The sequence below is a fragment of the Sparus aurata genome, chromosome 11, assembly GCF_900880675.1.
Source record: "Sparus aurata chromosome 11, fSpaAur1.1, whole genome shotgun sequence".
Lineage (NCBI taxonomy): Eukaryota > Metazoa > Chordata > Actinopteri > Spariformes > Sparidae > Sparus > Sparus aurata.
Genome location: NC_044197.1, coordinates 14,256,425 through 14,282,036, shown reverse-complemented (window position 1 = coordinate 14,282,036; position 25,612 = coordinate 14,256,425). Strand labels below are relative to the sequence as shown.

General features: G+C 41.2%; 2 protein-coding genes across 4 annotated transcripts; both read right to left on the bottom strand.

The window, feature by feature from the left end:
* Nucleotides 1-7,798: 7,798 nt before the first annotated feature.
* safb (scaffold attachment factor B) lies at nucleotides 7,799-15,731 on the bottom strand. Of its 2 annotated transcripts, none has more exons than XM_030433332.1 (21): nucleotides 15,432-15,731; nucleotides 15,039-15,129; nucleotides 14,364-14,428; nucleotides 14,051-14,263; nucleotides 13,790-13,849; nucleotides 13,663-13,696; nucleotides 12,428-12,854; nucleotides 12,008-12,051; nucleotides 11,815-11,924; nucleotides 11,558-11,707; nucleotides 11,158-11,243; nucleotides 10,852-10,901; nucleotides 10,681-10,760; nucleotides 10,392-10,534; nucleotides 10,184-10,295; nucleotides 9,738-9,934; nucleotides 9,356-9,533; nucleotides 9,043-9,125; nucleotides 8,861-8,919; nucleotides 8,695-8,749; nucleotides 7,799-8,581 (listed from the first exon to the last, which is right to left on the bottom strand). In XM_030433332.1, exons 1-21 carry the CDS (start codon nucleotides 15,582-15,584, stop codon nucleotides 8,461-8,463), a joined length of 2,511 nt encoding a protein of 836 aa, XP_030289192.1. In that variant the 5' UTR covers nucleotides 15,585-15,731; the 3' UTR covers nucleotides 7,799-8,460. The 2 variants fall into 2 exon arrangements, with proteins under 2 accessions (XP_030289192.1, XP_030289191.1); XM_030433331.1 differs by having other exon boundaries at nucleotides 13,790-13,852; nucleotides 15,432-15,730.
* Nucleotides 15,732-16,301: 570 nt separating this feature from the next.
* malt2 (MALT paracaspase 2) lies at nucleotides 16,302-25,551 on the bottom strand. Of its 2 annotated transcripts, none has more exons than XM_030434598.1 (17): nucleotides 25,327-25,551; nucleotides 24,741-24,894; nucleotides 23,670-23,836; nucleotides 22,142-22,272; nucleotides 21,844-21,988; nucleotides 21,563-21,750; nucleotides 21,135-21,231; nucleotides 20,628-20,678; nucleotides 20,178-20,270; nucleotides 19,867-20,070; nucleotides 19,047-19,224; nucleotides 18,880-18,954; nucleotides 18,601-18,728; nucleotides 18,116-18,268; nucleotides 17,591-17,748; nucleotides 17,294-17,431; nucleotides 16,302-17,034 (listed from the first exon to the last, which is right to left on the bottom strand). In XM_030434598.1, exons 2-17 carry the CDS (start codon nucleotides 24,875-24,877, stop codon nucleotides 16,603-16,605), a joined length of 2,475 nt encoding a protein of 824 aa, XP_030290458.1. In that variant the 5' UTR covers nucleotides 24,878-24,894; nucleotides 25,327-25,551; the 3' UTR covers nucleotides 16,302-16,602. The 2 variants fall into 2 exon arrangements, with proteins under 2 accessions (XP_030290458.1, XP_030290459.1); XM_030434599.1 differs by lacking the exon at nucleotides 25,327-25,551 and adding an exon at nucleotides 25,040-25,166.
* Between the last annotated feature and the right edge of the window lie 61 nt (nucleotides 25,552-25,612).

Below are 25,612 nucleotides of genomic sequence, written 5' to 3'. Positions count from 1 at the left end.
GTGTGCCATGTCAGTTCTTGTGCATGAAAAATGTCTTGAGAGTTAAAAAGGTCAAAGCTTTTAATTCTCACACCAGGTCACCATGTCACACGTTTGAATAACTAATGCGTTGCTGCTAGTTTGGCATGTAAGAACTGATTTGGCACAGCTGCTCTGCTGTTGTTAGCGGTGCTGGGTCAGGCATGTGTGAGCTGACCAATCAGAGGAGACACAGGAGTCCTTAAAGAGACAGGAGCTACAACAGAGGGTTTCAGACAGGAGAGGGATACACAGCTTCAGCACTGGTTTTTGTTTTTTGAGCATTAAAGCAGGTAAACATATTCTAGCAGTAACTGAAAATTAATTATGAAAATGAAAACAGGCATTATATGTCTCCTTTAATGCTAATATGGCTTGATTTTGATCCAGGTTGACACTTCGATCCTCTTCTCAGTCCCTTAACTTCTATTTTGTATATTGTGGTCCTCACAAGGCCGTCCTTTCATTGTTTTTTGTGGCTGCACTGACACTCCTCACACTGTGTTCTCTTTTATCTGAGTGTTTCAACTCTGTTTCATGGCCATCAGCGGCCAGACACATCAGGACATGAAAGACATTCGGGAATTTCTGCTGAGACCTTGAATGCCAGTTGAGAGAATAAATAATGTCAAAGAACAAAAAAACTTGTGAATCACGGCTTCGCCTATGACAAGCAATGGTTTCACGTTTCACTTAGTGGTATGAAAGTTAAAGAGTAAGCTCTAATTAGCCGACATCAGAGTGTATTTTCGCTTTAATTGTCCATTCAGAATCCATTAGAGGAGGAAACAGAATAGCTGGGCAGGAGCAAGAGAAAGAAAGGCTCCTCAGCGGGAGTTCATTCTTTTATGAGTCTCCTTCTAAAGACACAGTCAGGTCATAAAATAGCGCAGAAAGAAGAGAGAAGGAGGAGACGTGTGTGAGTGAGTGAGGAAAGCAGTATTTTATTCCCTCTATTCAATGGTGACATGGGGAGGTTGTGTTCTGTACTTGTGCCGGCAGTTTAATGAGGAATCTCACTGAGTTGCGCGTGTGTTTGCACAGGACGTTTGGGTGTTTATATCTCACATACACTGAGCGTGTCTCTTGTTTGTATCCACTGTTCACTGTAAACTGTGTGAGACTCTTTTATGAGCCTTTCAGCCGTCACTTTCCAGTAAGTCAACCAGCGAGACAAGAAAAACAGGAGTTTCACAAGAAGAAAACATTTGCAAAGGTCCTCCAGGGATAAACAAGCTGTGTCAGAAAGGTAGAATTTAGATAATGCTTATAGATTATCTGATGTACGTAGAATGCAACATGTGCAGAAATGTCCAGACTTACCAGCCGAGTCACCAGGATATGATGTTAGCAGCTAACGTTTCCGTATCCATCTTTGATTGTGGACACAAAACCACGTGTTTTAAGCCAAACAACTATTTTTAGCCATCCCAAACCAAGATTTTTTTCTGTCTGAACCTACTTACCAGTGATTTCGAGAAACGTATTCGACTGACATTTATTTTGGTGATTGGGTCGAAACAAAACATTATTCATTATTTTATTTGACCTGCACGAGTTTTGGTTTTGCAAGTGAAAAAGTAGATAAAATCACCTTTGTGAGCCATTTGGTCTTCGTTCATGACCCTTTACCGCATACCATCTTCGACATATATAAACATATATTTAGATATACATGAAACCCAAGCACATGCACAGATTCCAAACCCCATGGCAGCACTGAGGGCTTTTCTGTGCAGTGAAAAGGTAAGGCACGTGGGTAATGTAGGCGCTATGTTTTGACAAGAGGAATGTGTCTATCACGGATCCTCTTTTAGGAATATCAACTGACGTTACGCCTTTGTGTTTTATATGTGTTTTGCTTGTGCAGAGAATTTTAACCTCTAGTAAACCCAGAAAAGTGATCTCAGTGAGGGCCAATAATATATGAGAGCTGGCTGTATGGCAGGGTTAGCTCATGAGATTGGAAGAAAGCCAGAAACATCAGCCTTCCCCCTTATATGTATATGAAACCTAAGTTCATGTACAGATGTGAATGTACTGTACATACATTGCACACACAGAGAGGAACATGTGAACTGGAGGCCGCACATCTGTTGCCTCGTGTTCTTTCTTAACTCTCCTTTACACACTGTGTCCAGTACATGAACGCCTCCGCACATTTGTCATGGAGGCATGCAAATTCTCACAGAGTCTGGACTGTGATATGTACACATATGTGCACACATAAGTGCACACATATGTGTACATATATAGGGATGTGTGAAGGCTGAGATGCACACACACAACAGTCGCACACACACTCCAGGAAGTCTCTGTGCTCAGTTGGGTCTCTCCAGTTTTTTTTTTTTCCGTCCCAGTTTCATGCATGTTCATTACACAAGTGCTTTTTTTACACATGTGTGTTGATGGTTATGTCTGTGTTATGAGAGGAATGCAGCAGAGCAGAGGCATGAATGAGTCCTATGTTTGGTTCATGATGGCAGCTGGTCGCGCTGCAGTGTTCAGTCGGTTCAAAAGAAAGACTGTGCATGCAGCAGTCAACAGCAGTCTGGTGTGAGCCGACTTTCTCAACTCTCAAGTGATGTCCCAAGTCAGGAGGGAGAAGAAGTTTCATAACTGTGTGATTTCGGCTGATTCGGACGATGCCAGCGTCTGTCTGTCCTGGCAGCAGAGAGAAGGGGGTTGCAAATGTGGCGTTGACGGAGCGCAATGTTCAGTCCACTTTTCCAAAATTATTTGAATTATTTGCCAACTTAATCTTACCTGAGGATGAATTGCAAGTAAACACGTATTATTTTACATCAATTACCGGGTAGTGAGTGAAGTTCTGGAGGCTGATTGTGATGTTACCTAGGATTGATCAATGGATTCATGAGGTCGCTAAGTCATGTGTTTTGTTTCTTGTGCAACCAGACATTAGATAACAAATTGAACCCTGAGAAGTACATCGAAGATTAGTTTCAGGTCAGACATGAACACTTTGGGACAGAGTTTGCTCACATTGTGTAGCATTCCCCTGATGTCTGACTTTCCAGTTGTTCCTCTCCTCGGTGAGGTCTTGGAGTGCGGTGACCCAGCTTGGCCCAGATTTGGCCTTCGCTCTCTTTTCATCAGTCCGGCTGCTGTCTGAACCTGATGTCTTCAGCAGCCAGAAAACAGAGTTTGCATCAGTCCCATCATGCCACTGTCCAGCAGTCTGACATGAAGTCTGAGTAAAGATTAAGGATTAGCATTCTAGCTGCAGACTTCCACCAGATAAAGGTTTTAACCGACTGAAAAAAGTAGTATGAAGCCTTTTTTTTTGTCAGAAGAGGAAGCTGCATAAAGTTGAATACATTTTCTCAAGTGATGTCACTTGAGTCAGAGTCAGTTGGAGCTAAAAAATCTAAACATTAACGCCAGACCCTGGTAACCTGCTCCTCATCTAGCAGCTTGATGCTGTACTGGTACTGCACCTGCCAAAGTGTTGAGTTGCATTGTGCGTAACGCAGGCCTCAGATATTCTATATTTTCCATCAGGACTACATGAACAACAAAACAGAATGATATTTGTAGTGAAAGTGTAAATACAGTATATAGACCGCAAATTGATAAGAGGTGAATCAAAAATATTCACTATGTCAAAAAGTCATATTATAACACAGACATTAGTTCGCAGCAACAGGCCGGACACACACAATGAAAAAGAATATCACACAGCTAGACTCACTCCACTCTTGGGATTCCACTGTCTTCTTCTCTTTCTGCATCTATCTATGGTCCACAACAATGACGCCCTGCAGATTTCGTTCTCCTCCCTGAAAGTCAAGCTGTTTCTCAGAGCTTCAGTTCCCTGGAAACATAATAGGGATGTTGTCTCAGCTTTGTTTTCCGACAGCTGCTCAAGGAAGCTCCCAGTGGATCCACCTGTGGTGGTCTCAGGTCTGGTGCCTTGCTGAGCAACACACAAAGGAGCCAGTGCCCACGACTGTAGAACACACATTCAGCTGTGCCTAAGCTCCCTTGGCTGCTGCGTCTAAAGTTGAAATTCACTGCCACTGATTAAGAGATGAAGGGCGATGAGGACCTTACCGAAACCCGGTGGTGTGAGATCATGTGAATCTCACATGCAAGGGCACAGGTGAAGCTCTGGCACTTGCTGTAGTCACCGTATTACCTGCTATAATTCTACACACCATCACAAAGGAAGAGAGAAAGTCCAGAGTGAGGCGAAATGCGTCACAGTTTGTGAAAAAGACTCAGAGTAGCCAAATCCATCTGATGATTGACAGCCACTCAAAAAGTCATAAACCCAAGAGACTACCCAACGTAAACCCAGAGAGGAAGAAAGGCACAAGAAGCGCAGAAGACATGGAGGACAATTCGGTTGAACGGACATCAGAGAAAAATAAGCACGGTTACTTTCCAAAGGCAGGAATTTGGGTTATGATGTTACACAGCATGGAGGAGTCCCTGGGGATCAGTGGTGTGTGTGTGTGTGTGTGTGTGTGTGTGTGTGTTCATTCCTTCTATGCTGACATAAACATCTTTCTTTCCTTTGAGTGTGGATCCAGGTGAGCTCGGAGCCTGTGTGCCCCTCTGCCCGGAGGCTGTGGACGTGTTGTTTCAGGCTGTTCGTGCCACATCTGGTGGACTATTTGTGGTGGTGGTGTTGGTGGAGCAGTCTGTCGGACCAAGAAGAGAAAAGATATGAACCAACCACGGGGTCACTGCAACATGTCCTGATTTCATCCCCGACAGTCATGTCCTTGAGGGCCCCATTCCCCGTGTCAGTTCCACTCACTGCTGCAGACCTGTTGTCAGTCGTTTCCAACTGAATGCACCAGTTCTTGTCACACACAGTTGTTGGCAATGTAAATGTTGTTTATCTGCTCATTCTACAGTTGAACTCACTGTTGATTAATCTGCTTAATAACATCTAAAAAAAAATTCTGTAAATGAATAAGACCAGTTTAATCTCCTTTATTTGTGGTTATATACCAACCTCTAGTGGACAAAAGGAAAACCACAGAGGAAGGTTGGGGAAGTTTTTGGAAAGAAGTCTTTAAGTCTCACCATTAGTTTGGAATTTGAAAGCGTTCTCCTTCTTCATTTATATCACTGACAGGAAATAATGAAACTCCTTGTGAATTTGGTGTTTTCAAGAATCTTTTTGGGAAGCTGCCAGTGATGTCGAGACCCCGATACTGTATGTGATATGATCGAAGGGATCACCTGCATTTCCCCAAAAAATCAACTCAAAATCTACATTCACTTGGCTCAATGTTTGTTTTGGTGCGACTGAGAGATGATAAAATACATTTAAATATGCAAAATGTATTTATTCAACATACTTGGCCGTGAAACCAGGAACAGACGCACCCAGGAACCCAACATCGACAAGGAAATCATGCCAATCACAGAAAAGATGTAGCATTTTGCATCTCATTTGACTTTTAACCGTAATCAATGTCGTCTCTTCAGACTTTTTTAAATCAGTATAAACAAGTTTTTCCTCAAAGCTCACTGACTCGCGGTGATGTCCAAAATAAAACTTTAAGTTTGACCGCAGCAGTTAAGTTTAAAGTCAAGTTTTTAAGGGATTCTGGACGCTTTTTCTCGGATACACCTTCACACAACCACAACTTCACTCCAATAAAACTCAAATTACAATCCAAGCCTGTTTTTGAGCCCCCCCCCCCCCCGTGATCAACATACACTATGAGTCATCATTAGCGCTTCATGACAAATGAGCTGCAGTGTGTGGGAGGAGAAAAGCATCTGTTTAGAGAGGGGAACTCCATTTGTTGAAAAAAGGAACTCGGGGAAACTAATAGATAAGAACTAAGGAAGTATGAGCAAAGAAGTAGCTATATCTGGAATCATATGGATCATATTGAAGACAAAGCTGACAGCTAGTCATGACTTATGAGTGCAGAGGTCGAGATCCCACAGTCAAGATGAACAGATTTCCTGTTGCACATCAACAGTGTATATGTTGGACGATGTGTTGTTCTGCTGACAGAATGATAAATGCAACGCTGACTCTTAGTGAGGTCACTGTCAGGAGATGATACTGTTGGACTGGGACCAGTTCTCCCGGGCCTCCCACTGGGTTTACTATTGCAGGCCGACAGCTTCTCACCTTGTTTCATCAGTCTTCACTGGAGGTCTAAAAGGCATTTCAAATACATCTCTCCCTCATCACTCAATGTCAAATTGTCTAACACTTGTGCTATTTGACGATGTTTCATGGCCACAGAACAGCAGATACCCTCTGTACTGTATGTGTTATAAAACAAGGTATCAGAAGCATTGTAACTTGATGACGACCTGCTGAATGTGTCCAGTATTGTGGAGATTCTACTCAGTGATTCTATTGTTCTGACTTTTTGAACAAAAAAAAAAAAATCTTCCCTTTTATATGTGACATTAGCAGTGGGGTAATGTAACTGAGTACTTTACTTTTCTGTAATTTTGAGGTACTTGAGTATTTCAATTTCCTGCAACCTCAAACTTTCACTCCACTAAAATTGTAGTTTTTACTTCACAACATTTGCTCAACAATTTTTGTTCCGTTACTTTTCAGATTTAGTTTAAAAAATGTTAACAACAAATAAATTATGATTTAATATTATCGATTTAGAAAAAACTTGTCAGCTCTGAGGATCGACAAGCAACCAGTGATGGAATATAACTAAGTGTATTTACTCAAGTACTATAGTTAAGTACAATTATGAGGAACCTGTACTCCGACTATTTCCATTTTCTGCTACTTAATTATTTCACTCGTACTGGAGGAAAATATAGTTAAACCATCTTTATCAGCTTCAGCACATTTAAGTGATGAACATGTTCTCGTATCAATAACTGTCCAAGAAAATATTACTTTGAAATGCTATTCCGCATTAATTCTTTTACTTCTGGTTTTCTTAAATATATTGATGGTATGTCTTGTATATTTTACTAATGTAAACATTTAAAGGCATGACTTTCTCTTCACAGTGGTATTGCTATTGACTTGAAGGACACGATCTGATCACTGCTCCCACCTCTGGTAATCATGCTGTACACTCTATCCACTTCCTAAACATTCTTACTTCAGGGTTGGTAACCGGGGACTTTCCGCGATCAGAAGTTTTTTATGATGTAGCATCATATCCATACTGAACTATTGTTTCAAAAGCATTTCCAAATCTTACAGGAGCTATGTTTTCTACACAGTCTGGGCTTAAACAGGCCAGAATCAATCGGACAGGTGTACCACCTAAAATGTCCAGGTACTGATGACTGATGACAACACCAAAAAGTGGATCAAAAGGTCCAGATGGAATGCATGAGCGAAGAATACTGAGTTCACGATTTATACCGAGTTTGATGAGAAAGTTAAGTGTACTGACGAACTCAAGTGCAACAAGGATAACAGGAAAAACGTGAATGACAAAAGGGCAACGTGTGCACTCGCTCCATGCCACAGGAATGTAGTAAAGACGTTTCAGTCCTACCTGAAACCTAATCAGGTTAAGAGTTAAGAGAGCTCTGATGAAATGATTGAAAGTTATATATTTAATGTGTCATCATGAAGGCTCAGAAACCTGAATGTTTCTGTGTTAAGTGTAAATTTAAAAAGACTCCTTGTGAGCTTTTGAGTAACACTGCTGCATTAAAAAATTAAAAATATTTTATTGTGGGAGGCAACAACACCCTGTAAATTTTACAACTGAGCCCCACGATACAGCTGTAGCTGATACTCTCTGCAACTGCACGGAGCATGGAGACTAAACAAGAAATCAAAGTAAAATAAATCACTTTTATGCTAAAACGTAAACACACATTTGAGTTACAGAAAACTTAAGTTCAAACAGCATACAGGACACTTTAATCAATAGATTATGAACACATACACGCTTGAGGGGTTTTTATTACCATGATCCAACAATCACACAAAGTCAAATACTATTTACAAAAAAAAAAGCACTAATTAGAAGGAGAAAAAAACTAATGTTTTGCCAAGAATGGAAGATGAGAATATGACATGTGGTTTAAAAGCCTTTTCTTCAGCAGCACAACTTCAACCATCTCGGCTTATAAAAAATAATAACGTGGAAAGGGCTCATTTAACGAGAATGAAAATCTTCCAAAATGCTTCAGACAAACTGAGGTACAGAGAGAAAACTGGTGAGGTCCACCACGGGCAGACATTTTCTTGCAACCAGACAGTATTGTTATGCAAACAAGGAAGGTGTGGCTGAATGATAAACACAAGGGAGATCACTACATCACACACAGGAAAAAAAAAAAAAATAGGAAGCGGCCAGAAAAATAAAAAGATATTCGTCAAATATGAACTGGAACTTGTCAAAAAAGAATTATGAATTTAAAAACATGTACAAAACCAAGTAGGTCACACTTGATGAGGTGACCTACTTATACGGTCCCACTATAGTCTTCAGACGTGCATCAGTAGCGTCGACCAAAAGCACCACCCTGCAATCCGCTGCCCTGCATCAGCTGGTTCTGTCTATTGAGAGCTCCGGAGAGGGACTGAGATGTTCCTGTGTTCATGTAGCCACCACGGCTGCTAATAAACGGAACACAGAGACACAACGATCAGAAGAGAACAAATAATGCTGCAGTTGAATCTAGTTCTGGCTTTAAAGAAAAGAATGAGGCTTAAATCCAGCCGATACTCACCCTGCTATTCCTCCACGAGTCATGTGACTCTGACCTGGGATGGCACCGTCTCTAGCTAGAACAAAAAACACAAAAAGTCAGACACATACACCAAGACTACAGCACTTACAGCACCACAGTATATTGTCATAAAGTAGGATACCATCTACAGTTTCAAGATGTGTACCTTGCCATGGTCTGTCTCCATCCATCTTCCGACTGGAGTCCCAGTCTCGTCCTCCTTCCCTACAAGACAAACAAAAATCATCCATACAAGTCACCCTCCATCAGAAAAACTGCCAGCACATGACTGTTTAGGCTTTCAAACGACTTGGGCTGAAGCCAGTGCGAACTCAGCCTGGCACCAACCTGGGGTTAATGCGTTTGTCATAGCCTCCACTCCAAGAGTCTCTGCCATCTCTGCCATGTCTTTCTGACCTGTCTGAGAAGTGCTGCAAGGAGAGACACAAGACAGTTTGACTCTCACACCCTGTTCCAGATGCACCTGATACAAACATTAGAATCAAGCAATCAAATTGCCTCCCAACAGTAAAACACATTGGTGTTTTAATTGCAATACCAAAAATACATAGAGACTGTAGTGAGATTTAAGATTTAGTACAGTTGTGATTGGATAACAAGAGTCATAGAAGCAGAGATTTAAACACAAGTTTTTATTTACCTGACCATCTCTGTCTGCACCGATGCCACGAGTGTTGTCACGCCTGTCCACCATTATGTCTTCTTGGTAACGACCCCGGTCCCTGTGGTCGATGTCCTGATAACGATCCTGTCTGGTAAAGTCTGAACGGCTGTAACGGTCATCCATGGCTATGCGCTTATCAGGCCAGTCATCTTTCCTAAAACAGGATCAGGTAACAACAACCAGAATGAGGTTCATTCTCTGCATATGCAGCACATACGCAAGTACTTACACTCAACCTCATCTTCTAATCATCTTCTAATACTGAACAAAGACAGCAGAAGTGAAACACTGCCAACCTATAAATCCACTTAACATAATTTTTTTCAAAAATCTCTACATTGCGTTTGTTTTTATTTACCTGCCATCCATGTCATACGGCCTCTTGACAGAGCGCCGCTCCTGTTCATATCGTAACTGCTCCTGCTGCCGCCGCAGCTCATCACGCTCCCTGAGGATCCTCTCCTGCTCACGCCTCCTCTCGTACTCAATACGCAGCCTTTCCCGCTCCAGGAACTGACGCTCCATGCGGTCTGCATCGAGGCGCTGCTTCTCAGCCTGGGAATCAAACCATTCAGTAACAGTCAGTTTCATTGTTGTAACATTATGAAATTTGTTAGAAGACTTGGAAGCAAAATTATTGACAAACTATATTTCGATTAATTTATTACTTGAATTGGAAACAGTAAATTAATATCACAGGCACACAAGATTTGCACCAGAGAAAACATTTTAGGAAAAGTGGTTAGAGACACTGATAACAATGCACTGAGAGAGAAATCCCTTGTTAGAAATAAGAAATCTAACCTCCAGCCAGTGTCTCTTCCGCATCAAGTGTTTCCTCTCCTCTTTCTCCCGGAACAGACGGATTCGCTCGCGCTCACGGTCCGGACGGTTGTCACGATCACGGTCCCGGTCGCTGAAATAAGATGGCCAAAATCAATCCCCGAACTTCAAATTTCATCTGTTTTTCTTCATGGTGGGTTCAGTCTGTTCTTTCTTGCACAATCCTTACGTGAATCTGCGTCTCTCCACCTCTCTGATCTCCCTCTCTCGTTGTCTCTGCCTCTCCCTCTCTCTCTGCTCCTTGATCTGGTCAAAGGACAGGATGTCTTTCTTCTCCTTACTGGGTGACTTGCGGTCCCGACTCTTTGTGCTCTGAGGGCCAGAAACAAAATATAAAATGTATTCAAGGTTAGGGAAGAGTATCTGAAAGGTCAAAATCACATCTGGCCTGCAGATGTGAATGACAAGTGCTCTTTACTGGGGTATTAGGGGGATTTTTAGGCTGAATGTTAACATACTCGTTCCTTGCTTTTGGTTTTGACACTGATGACAGGCTCTCCTTTGGACTTGTCCATGACTACGGTCCTCTCATTTCGCCCTGTCAAAACAAATACAATTTCATATTCAGATTATAAGAAAATGTGTTAAATCAACAGCGCACAAGTTGGAAATTATCCCTCATTTCTCACCTTTGCCATCTTTTCCTTCTCCCTCAGACTTCTCGTCCTTCCCATCAGATCTATTGAAATATTAACAAGACTATCAGCATTTTTTAAAACAACAATTCAATGACTGGCTGACTTTTCTGTCATTGATAGCTTACTCACTCTTGGCCTCTAACCACTATGGTTAAAGGTTACCACTGGGGCAAGCCATGCTAAAAATGGATGCACCCCCGATATTTAAAAGCATCCTAGTCTAAAATACCAAGCTGGTGGGGCCATTTTTAGTAAGAGAGTTTACTCGAGCATGCAGTAGCTTGTAGGGAGTCTTACTTAGAGTCAGAGGAGTGTCGCCTGTCACCAGACTTCTTGGCGTCATTCTTGTCAGCTGGCTTCTTCCCAGCAGGCTCATTTTTAGCCTATGATATATAAATAGGGACAAGTTTATTCACAATAGCATAAGTTGACTTAAACTCATCTGGCTTGCCTTATCCCTCTGGACACTTTTGTGCATGCATTTCCAATTAGGACTGAATGTCAAGTGTAATCACAATCCATCAGGTTAGCAAAACTTATAATTAGCTTGGAGTTAAATAACATGAAATGGTTCTTACAGATACAACAAATGCTAAGATTAATTCAGATCCACGTAGTCTCATCTGGATGGTTATTTGATAATTGAAAAACCTGGGAACACACTACAATGTAGGACCAATCTTTATCCAACACTGACCCGCTCCACGGAGATCATCCTGCCATGCAGCTCCGTCCTGTGAAGGTGGCTGATACAATTGGTGGCTTCATCTGTGGAAGACATGGTGACAAAGCCATAGCAACGAGCCCCAGGGCTCTTAGCGTTGGTCACCACCTTAGCTCCGACAACCTGCAGGAAATGGAGACATAGGGGTAGAAAGGAAAAAAAATATTATTTTCACATCTAATATAAAAGAATCTTCTAGGCATTGTGGGTAATGGTGTGTAAAGCCTCACCTTGCCATACTTGCTGAAGAGTGTCTTCAGATCGGTCGCTCTGGTAGTGGAGGAGAGACCACTGACCCACAGATTCCTGCTACTGCTTGCTGCAGCACCGCTTCCAGCAGCTACACACAAAATACACATTAATTAATGTGCATGCATCCATTTAATTTTAAGCATTAATACATGGAAAAAACACTGCACTCACCCTTTTCATCTTTTGACTCAGTCTTGCCATCGTTTTCCTCAGAGCTAGGGACAAAGACAAAAAAAGCCATAAACGTACAGCAGTGAGGATACCTGGGATCTCTCCTCACAAAGATGGATATATTTATGTGTTCGGCGTTATAATACATAACTGACAGTGATCAGCCCATCATGTACCAAGGTGCAGTGATTTAACAGTGAATACATGGAGCTATACCCTATAGCAATCCCAATACAATACTGATTAATGGGTAATTGGTATTGGTAAGTGGGGTACGTGGGTGTAAGGAATGACAAATGAAAACAGACAAATGCACAGAACGATTTTACCTCCAAAAGAGCATCCAAATTTTGCTAGCACAAAGGAGCCAATGCAACAGAGATAGCCATTTTGGTTTCTAGTAGACAGAAAGCAACAAACCTTTTTTTCTGATCATCGCCCTCTACAGAAGAGGACTCTTTCACTGTCGAGGCTGAATCCGCGGCAGCGTTTTCTTCTGTCTTCTCATCCTCCTCACCCTTCTTAGAACCCAATTCTGAATCAACAGTTTCACCCACAGCGCCCTGTTTGCTTACACTAACAGCCTGAGAGCTTTCATTTTCAGCGTCCATTGTCTCTTCTGGGACATTCTGTGTGTCCCCAACCTCTTTGGTGTCAGTCTCCACAACATCCCGGTCACTCTCCACATCTCCGGAAGCGGCCTTGTCCGACTTGGCACCAGTGTCGGGCACATTTTCTTCCCCTCCGGCGGTGACAGCTTGCTCTTCTTCAGGGCTCGTCTCGTGGCTCTGGTGGTGATCTTCGTTAAGCGGCTCAGATAAACAAGACCCGGCTACTTTGTCATTTTCTACGGATTTAACAGGAATAGAATGGCACAGAGTTTAATCACTTCTGAAACACAGCAATGGTTAACGAGGAACTGGCAAGGCCTGGATTAGGAACGTCATGACCACTGGCCTGTGCTCTTAGAACTATGTATTAAAACGGTGAAGTAGACCCTAATAAGAGACTGGAAAAGAACCCAAAGGCTGGAGGACAACCAAACAACTAGTGCGACTAACACTTTGGCTCATTTCACAAGCTGAACCACTTCACTCTGTTCACCTGATCCAAAGCAGACAAAGAGTTCAGTGCTGAAGAGAGCCACAAGATCAGCAGTGCAGCAGTAGATTCTCACTGCTGTCCCATCTTCTTTCAGCCTTAGAACTTTCCAAGTGTCCATTCGTGATAACCAGAACTTCAGCTCAAGTCCAGCAATTTCATATCCAGCTGATTTCTGAGTCAGTGTCTTAAAAAAGCCGTAACAGTTGATGAGTCTTGATGGATCTTCTTTGTCTTGATCTTCATGTGGCAACCTGGAAACACTGCAATCACCTGCAACACCTCCCTCACCTTTGTAATTTAATTGCTGACAGTGTGCATCAAATTGTTAACCACTGCTGTTTTACTACTACAAGAACACAACTGGCAACTTAAACAATATTTACCAATGATATTATAAATTGTGGTTAACCAAATTTGTCCAAAAAGCCAGCAATTCCCTTTGGGCTTCCAGTCTCTCTTCTTTGTTGAAACTAACCCAAAGTGTTTGTATTCCAAGCTCAACACTGTAAAAAGATGCTTCCATCTTTTTATAAACCATTTTTCACCAGTACCTGTTTCTTCTTTCACGTCGCCCGCATCTGGATCCTGAGTCAAAAAGAAAAGGGTGAAGTCTCAATGAACGTGATCCGTTGTAACATTTTGTTTTATTGCAACTCCAATATTTGATAGGGAACATACCATATTGATAGATGAGCATGTCATGTATTCATCCTTATCTAACATCTCGGAATCCTTCGTCTGCTAAAAGAGTAACGAACGCAAAAACATTACTACATTCAATTAAGACAAATAAAGGATAGACATCAGTTGACAGTTAATATCTAACATCTCGGAATCCTTCGTCTGCTAAAAGAGTAACGAACGCAAAAACATTACTACATTCAATTAAGACAAATAAAGGATAGACATCAGTTGACAGTTAATAGTCTAGTTTCTCACCTCTGGACCTCTTGCTTCATCTTCATCTGACTCCAGGGCTCTGTCATCATGTTCTTCATTCAATGCTGCATCATCGTCAGAGTGATAATGCTCCATGTCACCCTCCTCATCATCTTCGGCTGGTATTCCATTATCATTCTCCGTCTCATCCAGAACGTTCATGTCGAGGATGTCCATTTCCTGCATGCTCTCGTGCTCATCCTGAAGCTCGTCCTGAATAAGACGGGACATTTGTCAACGTCAATATCCAGTGTCGAACAACTGTGTAGTCACATCATGTTAGAGCAATGTGAAAAGTGTTCAGCAAACTCACATGGCCATCACGAGAATCCTCCTCGATAGCAGTGTCCTCTGGTTCGTCATTCTCTTGCCTTGTGTCTACAGATAAAACAATACAATAAAGTTTAATTCTTGTCAATACTGCTTTAGCAAAAACTGAAAATCCTTAATGAGGATTTATCTAACAAAATGCCAACTCGGTGCACAACCCATGTATTGTATATTTGCAACTAATAAACATGAAAGGCACTGTGTAGTATTGGAGAAGAACTTTAAACCCAGAACATTAATACTTAATATATTAGGTAACACTACATACTCGAAATATTTATCATTTCCCTAACTGAATAAACCAGCTGTCCTCGGAGGAAAATAAAGTCCCAAGATCACTGCTTGAAGCTAGAAAGGTGGAGGGTCGCCATATATAAACAAAGTAAAACAGTATGAAATGGTGTTGTTCTTTAAAGGACAGTTTGATTATTCAGACATGAAAACAAAAGAATGTTTGGTTTAGGCTTTTTTATTTTTTTAAAGTCAGTCAATTATAGATATTTCTCTGCTGATAAAAATGGTCTTATCTAAACCTACACAGTGCACCTAAGTCAATGAGTGTCTGAGATGTATTAACCCAAGACACTCAGTGCCAGGAGGTCTCAGCAGCAGACTGTACAGCGAAGGTTACATGATGTCCATCTCACACATACTTTACCTTTGGCAGTCCGTTTGGCTGTAGCTTTCTTTGGGGCCGACTCCGGAGTGAGAATAATCTCATCAGGATTTCCGCCTTCTTCCTCGATTGCCTAATGGAGATTTAATCAAAACCACCAACGACAATCAATACACACACACACACACCGTCCAATTCAGCAGTTTCATGTAAAACGCCATTCAAATATAATAACTTAACGCTAATGTTAGCTAGATGTTTGGTGCAAACGTTGGCTAACAGTTAGCGCTAGCAGGGCCTCGTGAGCTAGCATTAGCATCAAGTTTATCTTGTTTGACAGGGAGCCTCCGTGAAGCCGCAAATCGCAGGCGTCTGTAGTAATTGTATTAATAATATGCAGCGTCTATACTGTGCAACATGTAAGTAGTCTCGGACCTTTTTCAGACGCTCCGACAGCACGCTCTTGACGCCCGTGGTGTCCAGGTTTCGTTTCTTCAGCTCGGCCTTCAGATCGATAACTCTCAGCTCCGACAGTTTGCGGACCTCTGCGCCCTCCAGGAACTCCACGTCTGCTGATGGGTCAGCCATCGTATAATCCGTAATAATGTATCTTCAGCTTGAAGTAGTCCTTGTATGCACTTTATTTATCAGTGCTGCACCACCGATGGATGCAGCTCGAAAGCTAAACTAATGCAAAATGGAGGCCGCGGCAAACCGCTTGACGTGAAGGCGCATGCGCAGTACAGTTACAGTGCAGAGACGAGCACAGGAGAGCTGCTATCACTTGTAAACACTGATCTGCCACAGCAGCTCCTCTCATCAACAGCAGTTTAATGAGAAAAAAATACCAAAACAGATTTCTAGTGTTCCACTACAACTACACTAAAAGTTTTGGCTGTCTTCTCCCTCAGGGAAGAAGCCAAACGATACACTGGGTGACAGGAGCTTTTTTACACAGTAGCCTAATTTTCTTCCAAAGAGATCCCAGCACAATATACAGTATACAGTATGTTCGCAGTGTACTTTATGGATTTAATTGTTTGATAGTTTTAGTCCTACCTGTGTCACTATGACAAAATGTGCTCCAAGAGACACCTCGTGTAGCGTGAACTACCACAGAAGTGGTTTTAAGTGCTTTGACGGGTGTCATTATGTACAGATTTAGTCAATGTGATCAAACACTATAGATATATTGAAAATACACATTCAGAGTCAAAATATGAATAAACAAGAAACATGCAAATGCAGTGATGGCAACACACTGTACAAACATGCATGACAAGTAATAAAAGTTCCAGACAACAGTTAAGTAAGTCACCTTAGAAGGTTGCTTTATTTCTTCCTTCTTCACTCAGAACACACATCAAACTTGATCCGCAGTGTAATTGCTGTTTCAATGCATTATTTAGTATCAAATTCTTATAAAAATGTAATAAAACTTTACAAACATTGAATGCATAGTGAAGATGACGATAACAGTTAAATGGACTACATATCTCAACCAGACTTTCTGAAATGATCATTTTAGATGCTTATCCCCATCTTTTCATTATGTGTACTTCTGATTTATCAGCGTGCATTGATCAAATCTGAGGTTTCAGGATGCTTAGTAAGAATGAAAATTGTACATGTCACTAAATTTGTAGTTTGTGTCATTTACTTGGCTGTGGGGCAAGCTCTTGCTCGCAAAAAGGGATTTAGGGGCATCAAATAATTCAGGACTGTCAGTCTCCTCTGGTATATTGGCACTTCTGGATGTAGTTGGAGAATCAGGGCTGGAAGATTCTCTGGCAGTTTGTGCATAGTATGACCAAGCACTTGAGGTTGAACCAGCAGAGGCAAAGGAAGATCCCTCGGTAACGGTGAAGGAGTCAAGGCTGAAGGATGAGGAGCCAGAGCAGGCGCGCGGCACTCGTGGTTCATGCAGATTGAGTTTGGAGACCAGCGGTTTACCAACTGTCACTGTTTGCCTTTCCTGCACTTCTTCATCCATGTTGGAATAGGTGTAATGAAGGCAGGTGGTGAATGTGAGCTCCGTCTGAAAAGACAGTGAAGAGCAAAATGCTTTTTTAGCGATAGAGAAAAAATAAAGGTTTCAAAACTGTGAGTCCAGATTTCTCTTAGCAGGATTTACTGACATCTTTTCAAGGTAAATGCTGAGAAAATATTTAAATTGGCTTATTCTTGACTGTGCCAAGTACTACTTGTTTGTCTCAAGAGGGGACATACATTTATGAGGTTTTTTGTGGGATAGAAGTAAGAGAAATAATTATGAAAACAATGAATATGAATCTGACCTTGAGTCTCTGCAGGCTCCGGATGCGTGTGTAGAGACTAGGAACCTCGGGTGAAGGAAGATTTTCCTTGATCAATAATAAACTGCCCGCTTCAAGCAGAGTCTCCTGGTTAGTCTTCTTCAAATCAATGTCCACATCCTGGCAAAATAGCATAGAAATACAGTGTACAAGTATCCGTGATTTCAAATACATTCCTGCTTATAGGGACACTGACGGATCCGGAACATAAGGGCAGGAACAAAAAATCTCTGTGTCTTTAAAATTTTAAATTGTCATATGTAATATCAGCTAACAAACCTCAGGGAAGTCAGTAAGCTGAGCACAACAGGAGACAATTTCTTTGGGCTTCTCAAGTATGCGAGTATATATGACCATGACGTTGGAGAACTCGGCCGCAAACCCCAGCTGAACCTTCACACCACATTCAAACTGCAGGCAAAGACTCTGTGGTAGAACTGTGGGGAGAGACAATTGTGTTAAGTATTAAGTTCACGTTGAGACAAAAATGATTTGATTTCATGCCAACATTGAAGTCAGTAATCTAGGGGGACAGTTCAAAGAAGATGAAACTGCTCACAACAAGGTCTGTGGATTTTCTTGAGTAACCGGGTCATGATCTCTTGAGAGAGACATAGTTGCTCTGTTTAACATGTTTTCGTTTTTGGCACTTCAAGCATCACAAGCCGAGTGCCAGTTGAGTTATATCCAAGATAAGGCAGACATCAGCCAAAACTCACACCCAAACAATCTAGATGGATGAATCTTGTTAATAATATTTTGGGGTGAACTGTCCCTTTCAGCTTATGCTTGTGAAAACAGTACCGTGAGCAACAGCCCACTGCAGGTTTCTGGCCGAATAGGACTCGGAGCAGCAGTCAGAAGTCTGTATGGCGTCAGTGAGGGAGCGTCTTTCAGACAGATTGCTGCGCAGCTCCAGAGCCTGCCTCCCTCTTGTGATCGCACAGCGACCCATGTCTGGTAAGAGAAACACACGGTATGCCTTTTATTAGCATTGTTACAGAATTGCACATCTATGTGCAGTGCACTTTTTCTCCATTCTATATCATCCCAAACATAAACAGTAATATCAGTTAACAGGCAAACATTTAATAATCTGAATTCAATCAAGGAAGCACACACGCATCATATAGGTGGGGGGAAATTCACACACAGGAGGTGCTTTGGTAACATAGGATCATCTCAAACATTAAAATGTCTGCCAACATAGATAGCTTATTGTATAAGCAAATCTATTGTAGGCCTCAGATTTCAGATTTCACATGTGCACGTGTCACATGTCTACATACCTTCGGCCACTCTGTCAAGCATGACTGTGACCTTCTCATCTTCACACACACGCCGTTTGAGGAAGCTTATGAAAATGCCATTTGACACTTCCTCCCTTTTCACTTCGTATGCTTCTGCATCAACGCATCTAAACAAAACAAGCCACATGTGAGTGACACCTTATCGCCTAGAGCAGGGAGATTAATTTAGACATGTACATTTAGCCTGTCGTCTACAGCACTGGATTCATTCAAAACTTAAAAGCAGAGCAGGAGACACCAACTTAGTCAGAGACTTACGTGGCGTATCCAAACACTATATTTGCTGTAACTTTGATCAATCCTGGTTGTACAATGATGTCATCATGTGGGTTTCTGAAAAAATCATATGTATAGCAGATTATCTAAATTTAACATTACATAAAACTGGTCAAATCAATCCATCAAATGAAAACAAACATTCAGACCTTTTGCGACACATGTCCAGCAGAAATACATTAAGTCCGGTCTTTTTTTCCTGCATCCTGGTCAGTATATTCTGTACACACAAACAGTGCTCTGATGTGTAGGAGAACGGTGCATCGATGGGAACCATGAAGCTGTTGCCATAATTCTCATAACCATGACCAGCAAAGTACAGCAGGCCTGTGGAAGGAAAGACAAAGGACTGTTATCAAATCGAATGTATCATCAAAAACCTTGTAGAACACTGTCAAGTGCCTAAAAGTTGCCACGGCTGCTCAATTTAGATTCCTATTCTTTGTAGCTTCTTTCTGCTAGCTTCTTGTCTGTTTTAAATAAACATGTAGTTGGTTTTACAGATATTTTATTTGATAACAAAGCTTTTTGTAGAGAAGCTGTTACACTCATTTACACTCAGTGTGTAGGATTAATGGGCATCTAACGGTGTAGCAAAGGGCTTTCTCTAGCGCCAGTGTTTATCCAATGTGTGTTACTGTACAAACATGTCGTTGCAACATGGCAGACTCCATGCTAGAGGACTATAGATATATTACTCTGTAGATATAAAAGTCTTATCCAAGGTAATGAAAACACAATGATTCTTAGTTTCAGGTGATTATACACTTATATAAAACATAATTGTGCATATTATATTCCATTTCTGTACGTCATTCCTCCTAAATCCTACACACTGGACCTTAAATGTCATGATAATGTAGAAGTAGATCAGTGTGTAGTTTGTGTCACAATCTTCAAAACTACAGGTACAGATATGAAACAACATGGACATATTGGACGTAATGTCCAGATGGACAAGAGACAGACCATAGACTCCTTTGTCAAGCAGCAAGAGGAACTCTGTAACAGCGCTGTGCATCTCCTGCCAGTTGAGATCGAGTAGTGAAACCACCTTGAAGTCCATCTGTCTGAGTAGGTTGGTCAACTCGTGGACGTCAGCGATGGGCGCACTCAGCTGAGTGTGGTAGCGGTAGTTCATGTTGCCGATCAGGAGAGCTACTTTGTCTGTTGCTGTGGGGGGAAAGGCAGGGCATTAGGAAAGAACAACTGATCTAAAGTTACAGTGTTTATTGTCTTTTGTTAATCATAACCACAATATTTGTTTGGCCAAAAGACACCATGGAAATTCTTGTCTGATGGGGGCGGATTGGCCATCTGTTGTAGCGGATTTACTCCTGGTCCGTAGGTTGACCTGTGTACTTCCTGTGAGTCTGTCAACACAAGTATTAAAAGATTTAATTACAGTAAAAAATCCCAAGCTCAGACTGTTTGTTTGTTTAATATCTCATTTTCATTTCTACGGTGCTTGGTAACAACACACACCGTCAACACTGCTTTCTATTAATGGGTCCACAGTTTGAAGATTTCAATACATGGACAGCCTATCAATACTAGCAGTCAAATTAGTTGCTCTGAAACACACAAAATAAGCCTACATGATAATTTTTATTTTTTCACTGATGCACATAAAAAAAGAGAAATTAAAGTGATGCAATGATCCATCAAAGGACATTCTACCGTAGTTCCTCTATTCCTTCGTGAATATTCAATCAAAATGTAAAAAATACCTCGGCCACGATCAACTTCTACCCACGAGGCTTCAGTGATGGAACTGGGACCTGCATGAAAGTGTAAAACAGGAAGTTATTCACAGTACAGAACTGCAGTTTAATGTGACCTTGAGCTATAAATATGTAATGTCAGACTAAATGATGAACTGTCTGTGAGTACAAATCTCTCCAATGTAATAATAATATGATTATTAGTGTTGGGGGATAACGTGTTACAGAAGTAACATGTTACAGTAATATATTACTGTAATGGAGTAATACAACACATTACTAACAATATTTCCGGTAATAAATTACTACAGTTATATCATGTAACATGTTGAAATCCCCGTTACTGACCGAAGGGAAGTGTTTACTGCTTTTTCTTTTTAGAACCCATTGCATTTTGAAAGTAACTTGCCCAACACTGATTATCATAAACATTAAAACTTGGGACCTATTTACCCATACTCATTTAGAATTTAGAATTCTAGATATAAAGAAATAAGTGTTACTAGGTCTCACCGATGGTGACTTTTGCTGTGTCTGTCCACGCCTCGTGATACAAATTGAACACCTTGCATCTGAACTGTCCTCTGTGTGCTGTGGTCACACATGGGATCTACAGGGAACATAAGAATACACAACATCAGCTACACAGAGCAAACACATACACAGACCAAATAGTTTTAGAACTAGGTCAACTGTATTTTGCTTAAAAAGTGAGATATTAAATGTAATGGTTGGAGCATTTTAATATAAGCTTTATTAAACTCTTCTTTTGATGAAACCCAGTTGTGGTTTTGGACCTACGCTATGGATCTACTACATCATTCTGATTTAGATCATCAATTTCTTCTCAGTGTACTCTGGAAATTTTGCATGGCTTCTCTCTATGTAGATAAAAATAGAATAAAACAAATAATTAAAAGCCGATAAAACAGTATACTTACCTTGAGTGAACGCGTCTTGTGTTGTTTCATGGGCACCATGTTGTGGTACCACTCGTACTGTGCAGGGGGGTTTGCCTCCGCATTGCACTCCAGGAGCAAAGTGTCTCCCTCAGACACTGCTTGAGACTGAGGCTGATGGGTAATGAGCAGCCCACTCACTGAGCCTGGAAACAGACTGCTGCTGCTGCCTGATATGAAATAATTTTAAATGACATTAAATCACACGCCAGGAGATGAAATAAAACAAATTCAGCAAAGAGAAGTAAGAAGAGAGGATGAACCTGCAGAGTGGACGAAGCGAACATGAACCCATTGAGAGAAGATGCAGTTTTCTCCATGATTCACCCTACAGATATAGTGACCTTGGTGGATCGGGGCTAAAGGACACAGGACCAGCTCTGGTGTGCTCCCAGTCGCATCCAAAATCTAAAAGACATAACAAAACAAAACAAAACAAAACTTAGAAATAATATTCGACAATAACTATCGAAAAAGAAACTGATTTGTGTCCATCAGTATAAAAAGTAACAAATCCTTTTTTTCTTCTATAGTCACATAAACATACAATGTTGGACTGACCTCCTCTTTGCCTCTGAACCACTGGTAGCAGAGTCCAGGGGGACCAGAGGCTCTGCAGGTCAACACCACCCTGCTGCCCGCTGTGGCCTGCTGGGACTGTGGCTGCACGGTGATCTGGATCAGCTCTGCCACTATCACACACACGCACACACATACACACACACACACACACACACGTCAAATGTCCATATTGAAAAAAGGTGTATGCACAAATGGAGACCCAGAGCACCAAAATGTCCACAGTCCTTGATTAAATATACATTTAAACTCTGATCAGAACATGGTAAATAGGGGTACAGCAATGGACAGAGTGGACATTAAACATTTTTAACACCCCTCCAAAGTATAAATATTAACCTGGAAATGTGCATAATATGTGACTTTTAATGCTTTCAAACACAAATGTTGTTTAATGTGAGATTATGAACATGCGCTACAGAAAACTTAAAGCAACAACTCACAACTTTAGGAAAGCACGCTTAGATCAGGAGCTCGAATCTCGAGTAACACCTAACGATCCCATAGTTGCTTAGCATACCATTATGTTAAAAACAAGTGTTACACTTCTTTTTAAAGGTCTGCAAATGTCCCGGTCATTAGGCTAAAAGTGACAAGTAATATTAGTTTGAAGTTAAGCAGGCATGTTTAGCAGAAGCAAGTCAGAAAGCTAGTCAGAAGGTAGGCTGGCATAATCGGCAGAAGTTAAGCAGGAAGGAAATTAGCAGCTATTTACAGAGGTGAGTAGAAATGACCTACATTTACTCTGTTACTGGTGCTTGAGTAACTTTATCGAGTATCTTAAACTTCTGAGAGTAGTTTTAATGTGGTACACTTACACTCTTACTTGAGTAGATGTTTGAAGGCAAAAATCATTACTTTTACTCCATTAAATCTTGACACCGTCATTGTACTACTTGTATGTATTACTTTATGCACTTATGCGCATTCTGTAAAGATGCAGGTGGTAAGCTGGCCCAGTGTCAGCGTGAGCTCTGATATCACACCAAAGCCACACCTCCACACCACTGAGCAGGATGATGATTGAAATTTCTAATATTTGCAGGTGAATTGACAAGCGTTTTGTTTCTTAAATTACTCAAAGTACATTCATTTATCATTTTACAATACTAGAGTTGCAAAACAAAACTGGGCACCCACTACTAAAGTCACTTTTTCAGTCAGTACTTCTGAACTCTGTCTCAAGTAGTCATGAATACTTTTACTTTTAACAGTATTCTTAATTGTTTACAGTGTTTGGCTACTCGTTGTACCCCTGGCTATTTATTAATTGCTTATTGGAAAATCCCATAATTTATTAATACTACACAATAGTTTAAAGTAAATACTGTGGATTTGTGGGAAAACTCAAATAATTTAACGCCACCTTTTATCATATTTGTGAACCTGTATAATGAACTGATACTTTTACCAACACAAGTTTATCTCAGGTGGAAATTTTTATTTTTCATGAAAGGGGTAGTTCCTGAAAAACATTTCTATATATTTGCATATGTCACTTCTGCTTTACCTGTGGTGGTGAGGTACTGCACAGCTTCCTTGTGGTCCATCTTCCTCAGGCAGTGAAGCAGGAAGTCCAGGGAGCAGGAACGATCAGCTAGCCAAGCCAGGAGGGCGCGTCCTGGGCTGCCTTCAATGCTAAGCACCTGGAGTGAGCACCTGGTCAGCTCCCTCTCACTATGTATAAAAAGAGAGTAAAATGGTAGGTGTTCTGACAGTCAGGGACACTTGCAGGCAGGGCCGTAGATACCACTGAGGACACTGTGGTCAGGCCGTCAGTATTTTTTCTGGGTCTTTGATATCTGAACTTAATTTTGGTCAGATCATTAAAATAAACAATTCTATATCATAAGAAATGTCAAATTCATAGTTAATCAATCCTTAGTTAATAGTTATTTCACTGTTAGGATGCAAATAAATGCTTTATAAACTATTAATTAGCAATCCTTTTTTGCAATCGACGTTCACAATACTCTGTAAATGCTTGGTAAATACTGTGTAGTTCATTTATTGGATGGCCATTAGAGTTGCAACTGATGTTTTTAACCTTTACACCTGCTTTATAATTATTTTATGAACCATTTAATTGTTTCTTAACTGTGAAATTACTTTATTAATTATGGTTATAATGAAGTGTTACCCATGTCACTCAGTTATTTTTGCAAGTTTAATACATTTAAATCAAAATTGGCCATATTTATTACTTATGTTCCTCTTCTTCCGTTGAAATTTGAGTCAAATTTAATCTTTTTGCTGTGGCTGATATTATTTGCAAAGCGACTGCTGGTCCTGTAGAAGTGTAGAGAAATGCATGGATTTATACTGTAGTCTTCAAAATGTCCTCAATGGACCGGTTGTGGCGGGGGCATGACCACGGTATTTCTAAAATCCTGGCTACGGCCCTGCTTGCAGCAATGTACAACCCTTATCTATCATGTCATATAACACAGAAAATCCTTGTGATAAAGGATGAAGTGCTAGTGCTCAAATTAGCCATTTAAGTCATTAAAAAGGTGTAAAATCACCTGAATACTGTTATGGATGCTGCTAGCCTCTTAGCGTGATGCATTCAGGGTCTCACCTGCAGCGGAATTTCGGTTGTTCGGACACCGCATTGGCCAGCTGCCTCCACCCGCATGCGGAGTTGTCCAACATCTTAGACAGCTTGTTCAGGACATCTTCACTCAGAGCACCAATACTCATTCTCCCCTCCTCCATCTTCGTATGTATCACCTCTGAAAAAAAAAGAGGTGGGGGGGAGACACTAAATTGAAACTTTGTGCTGCTGAAATCTGCCCCTGAAAGACTCCATGTTACCGCCTCAGGCTGTGACTGACTCTGATGGTCTGCGAGAAGTTAAACGTTGAATGAATTTCCCACCTGTTCGGCTGCTGCGACACAAAACTACAGGTTGTAAACATTAGCTCGGGTTTTCCCGTCGTCAAGTCAAATGTGAATGTGTGGCGGGGAGAGGAAAACCAAACTGTAACTGTACACACACACAGAGAGACACACACACACATACATACACTGCGGAGGATATTAAACTTGAGCAACAACAGAAAATGAAACGACGTAGATAAATAAATGCGACACCGCCTGCCTCTTCCGCCATTGACGCGCTGTTAGCAAGTTTATCAAAGAAGAAGAAAAAAGTTCGGACTTACCGACTTCACAAGAAGAAAGGTTCGAGACCGGTGTTCAGATCCATGCGTGGAGAAAGAGGAACGAGGGCCGTTTACATGAAGAGACAAGCCTCATGCTTGTTACACACAATCCGTCTTCCAATCTTACGTGATTTTGTACCCCAGATGATGTGCTTCTCTTTTCGGTTCCTCATTTCTGCAGTCCCCGGGCAGCCTCGATCATTTGCATGAAGCGTTGTCATGGCAACACCATTTCAACTTTTTCAGTGATCAAATACTTTCAGATGTATTGCCCGCCTAAAAGACC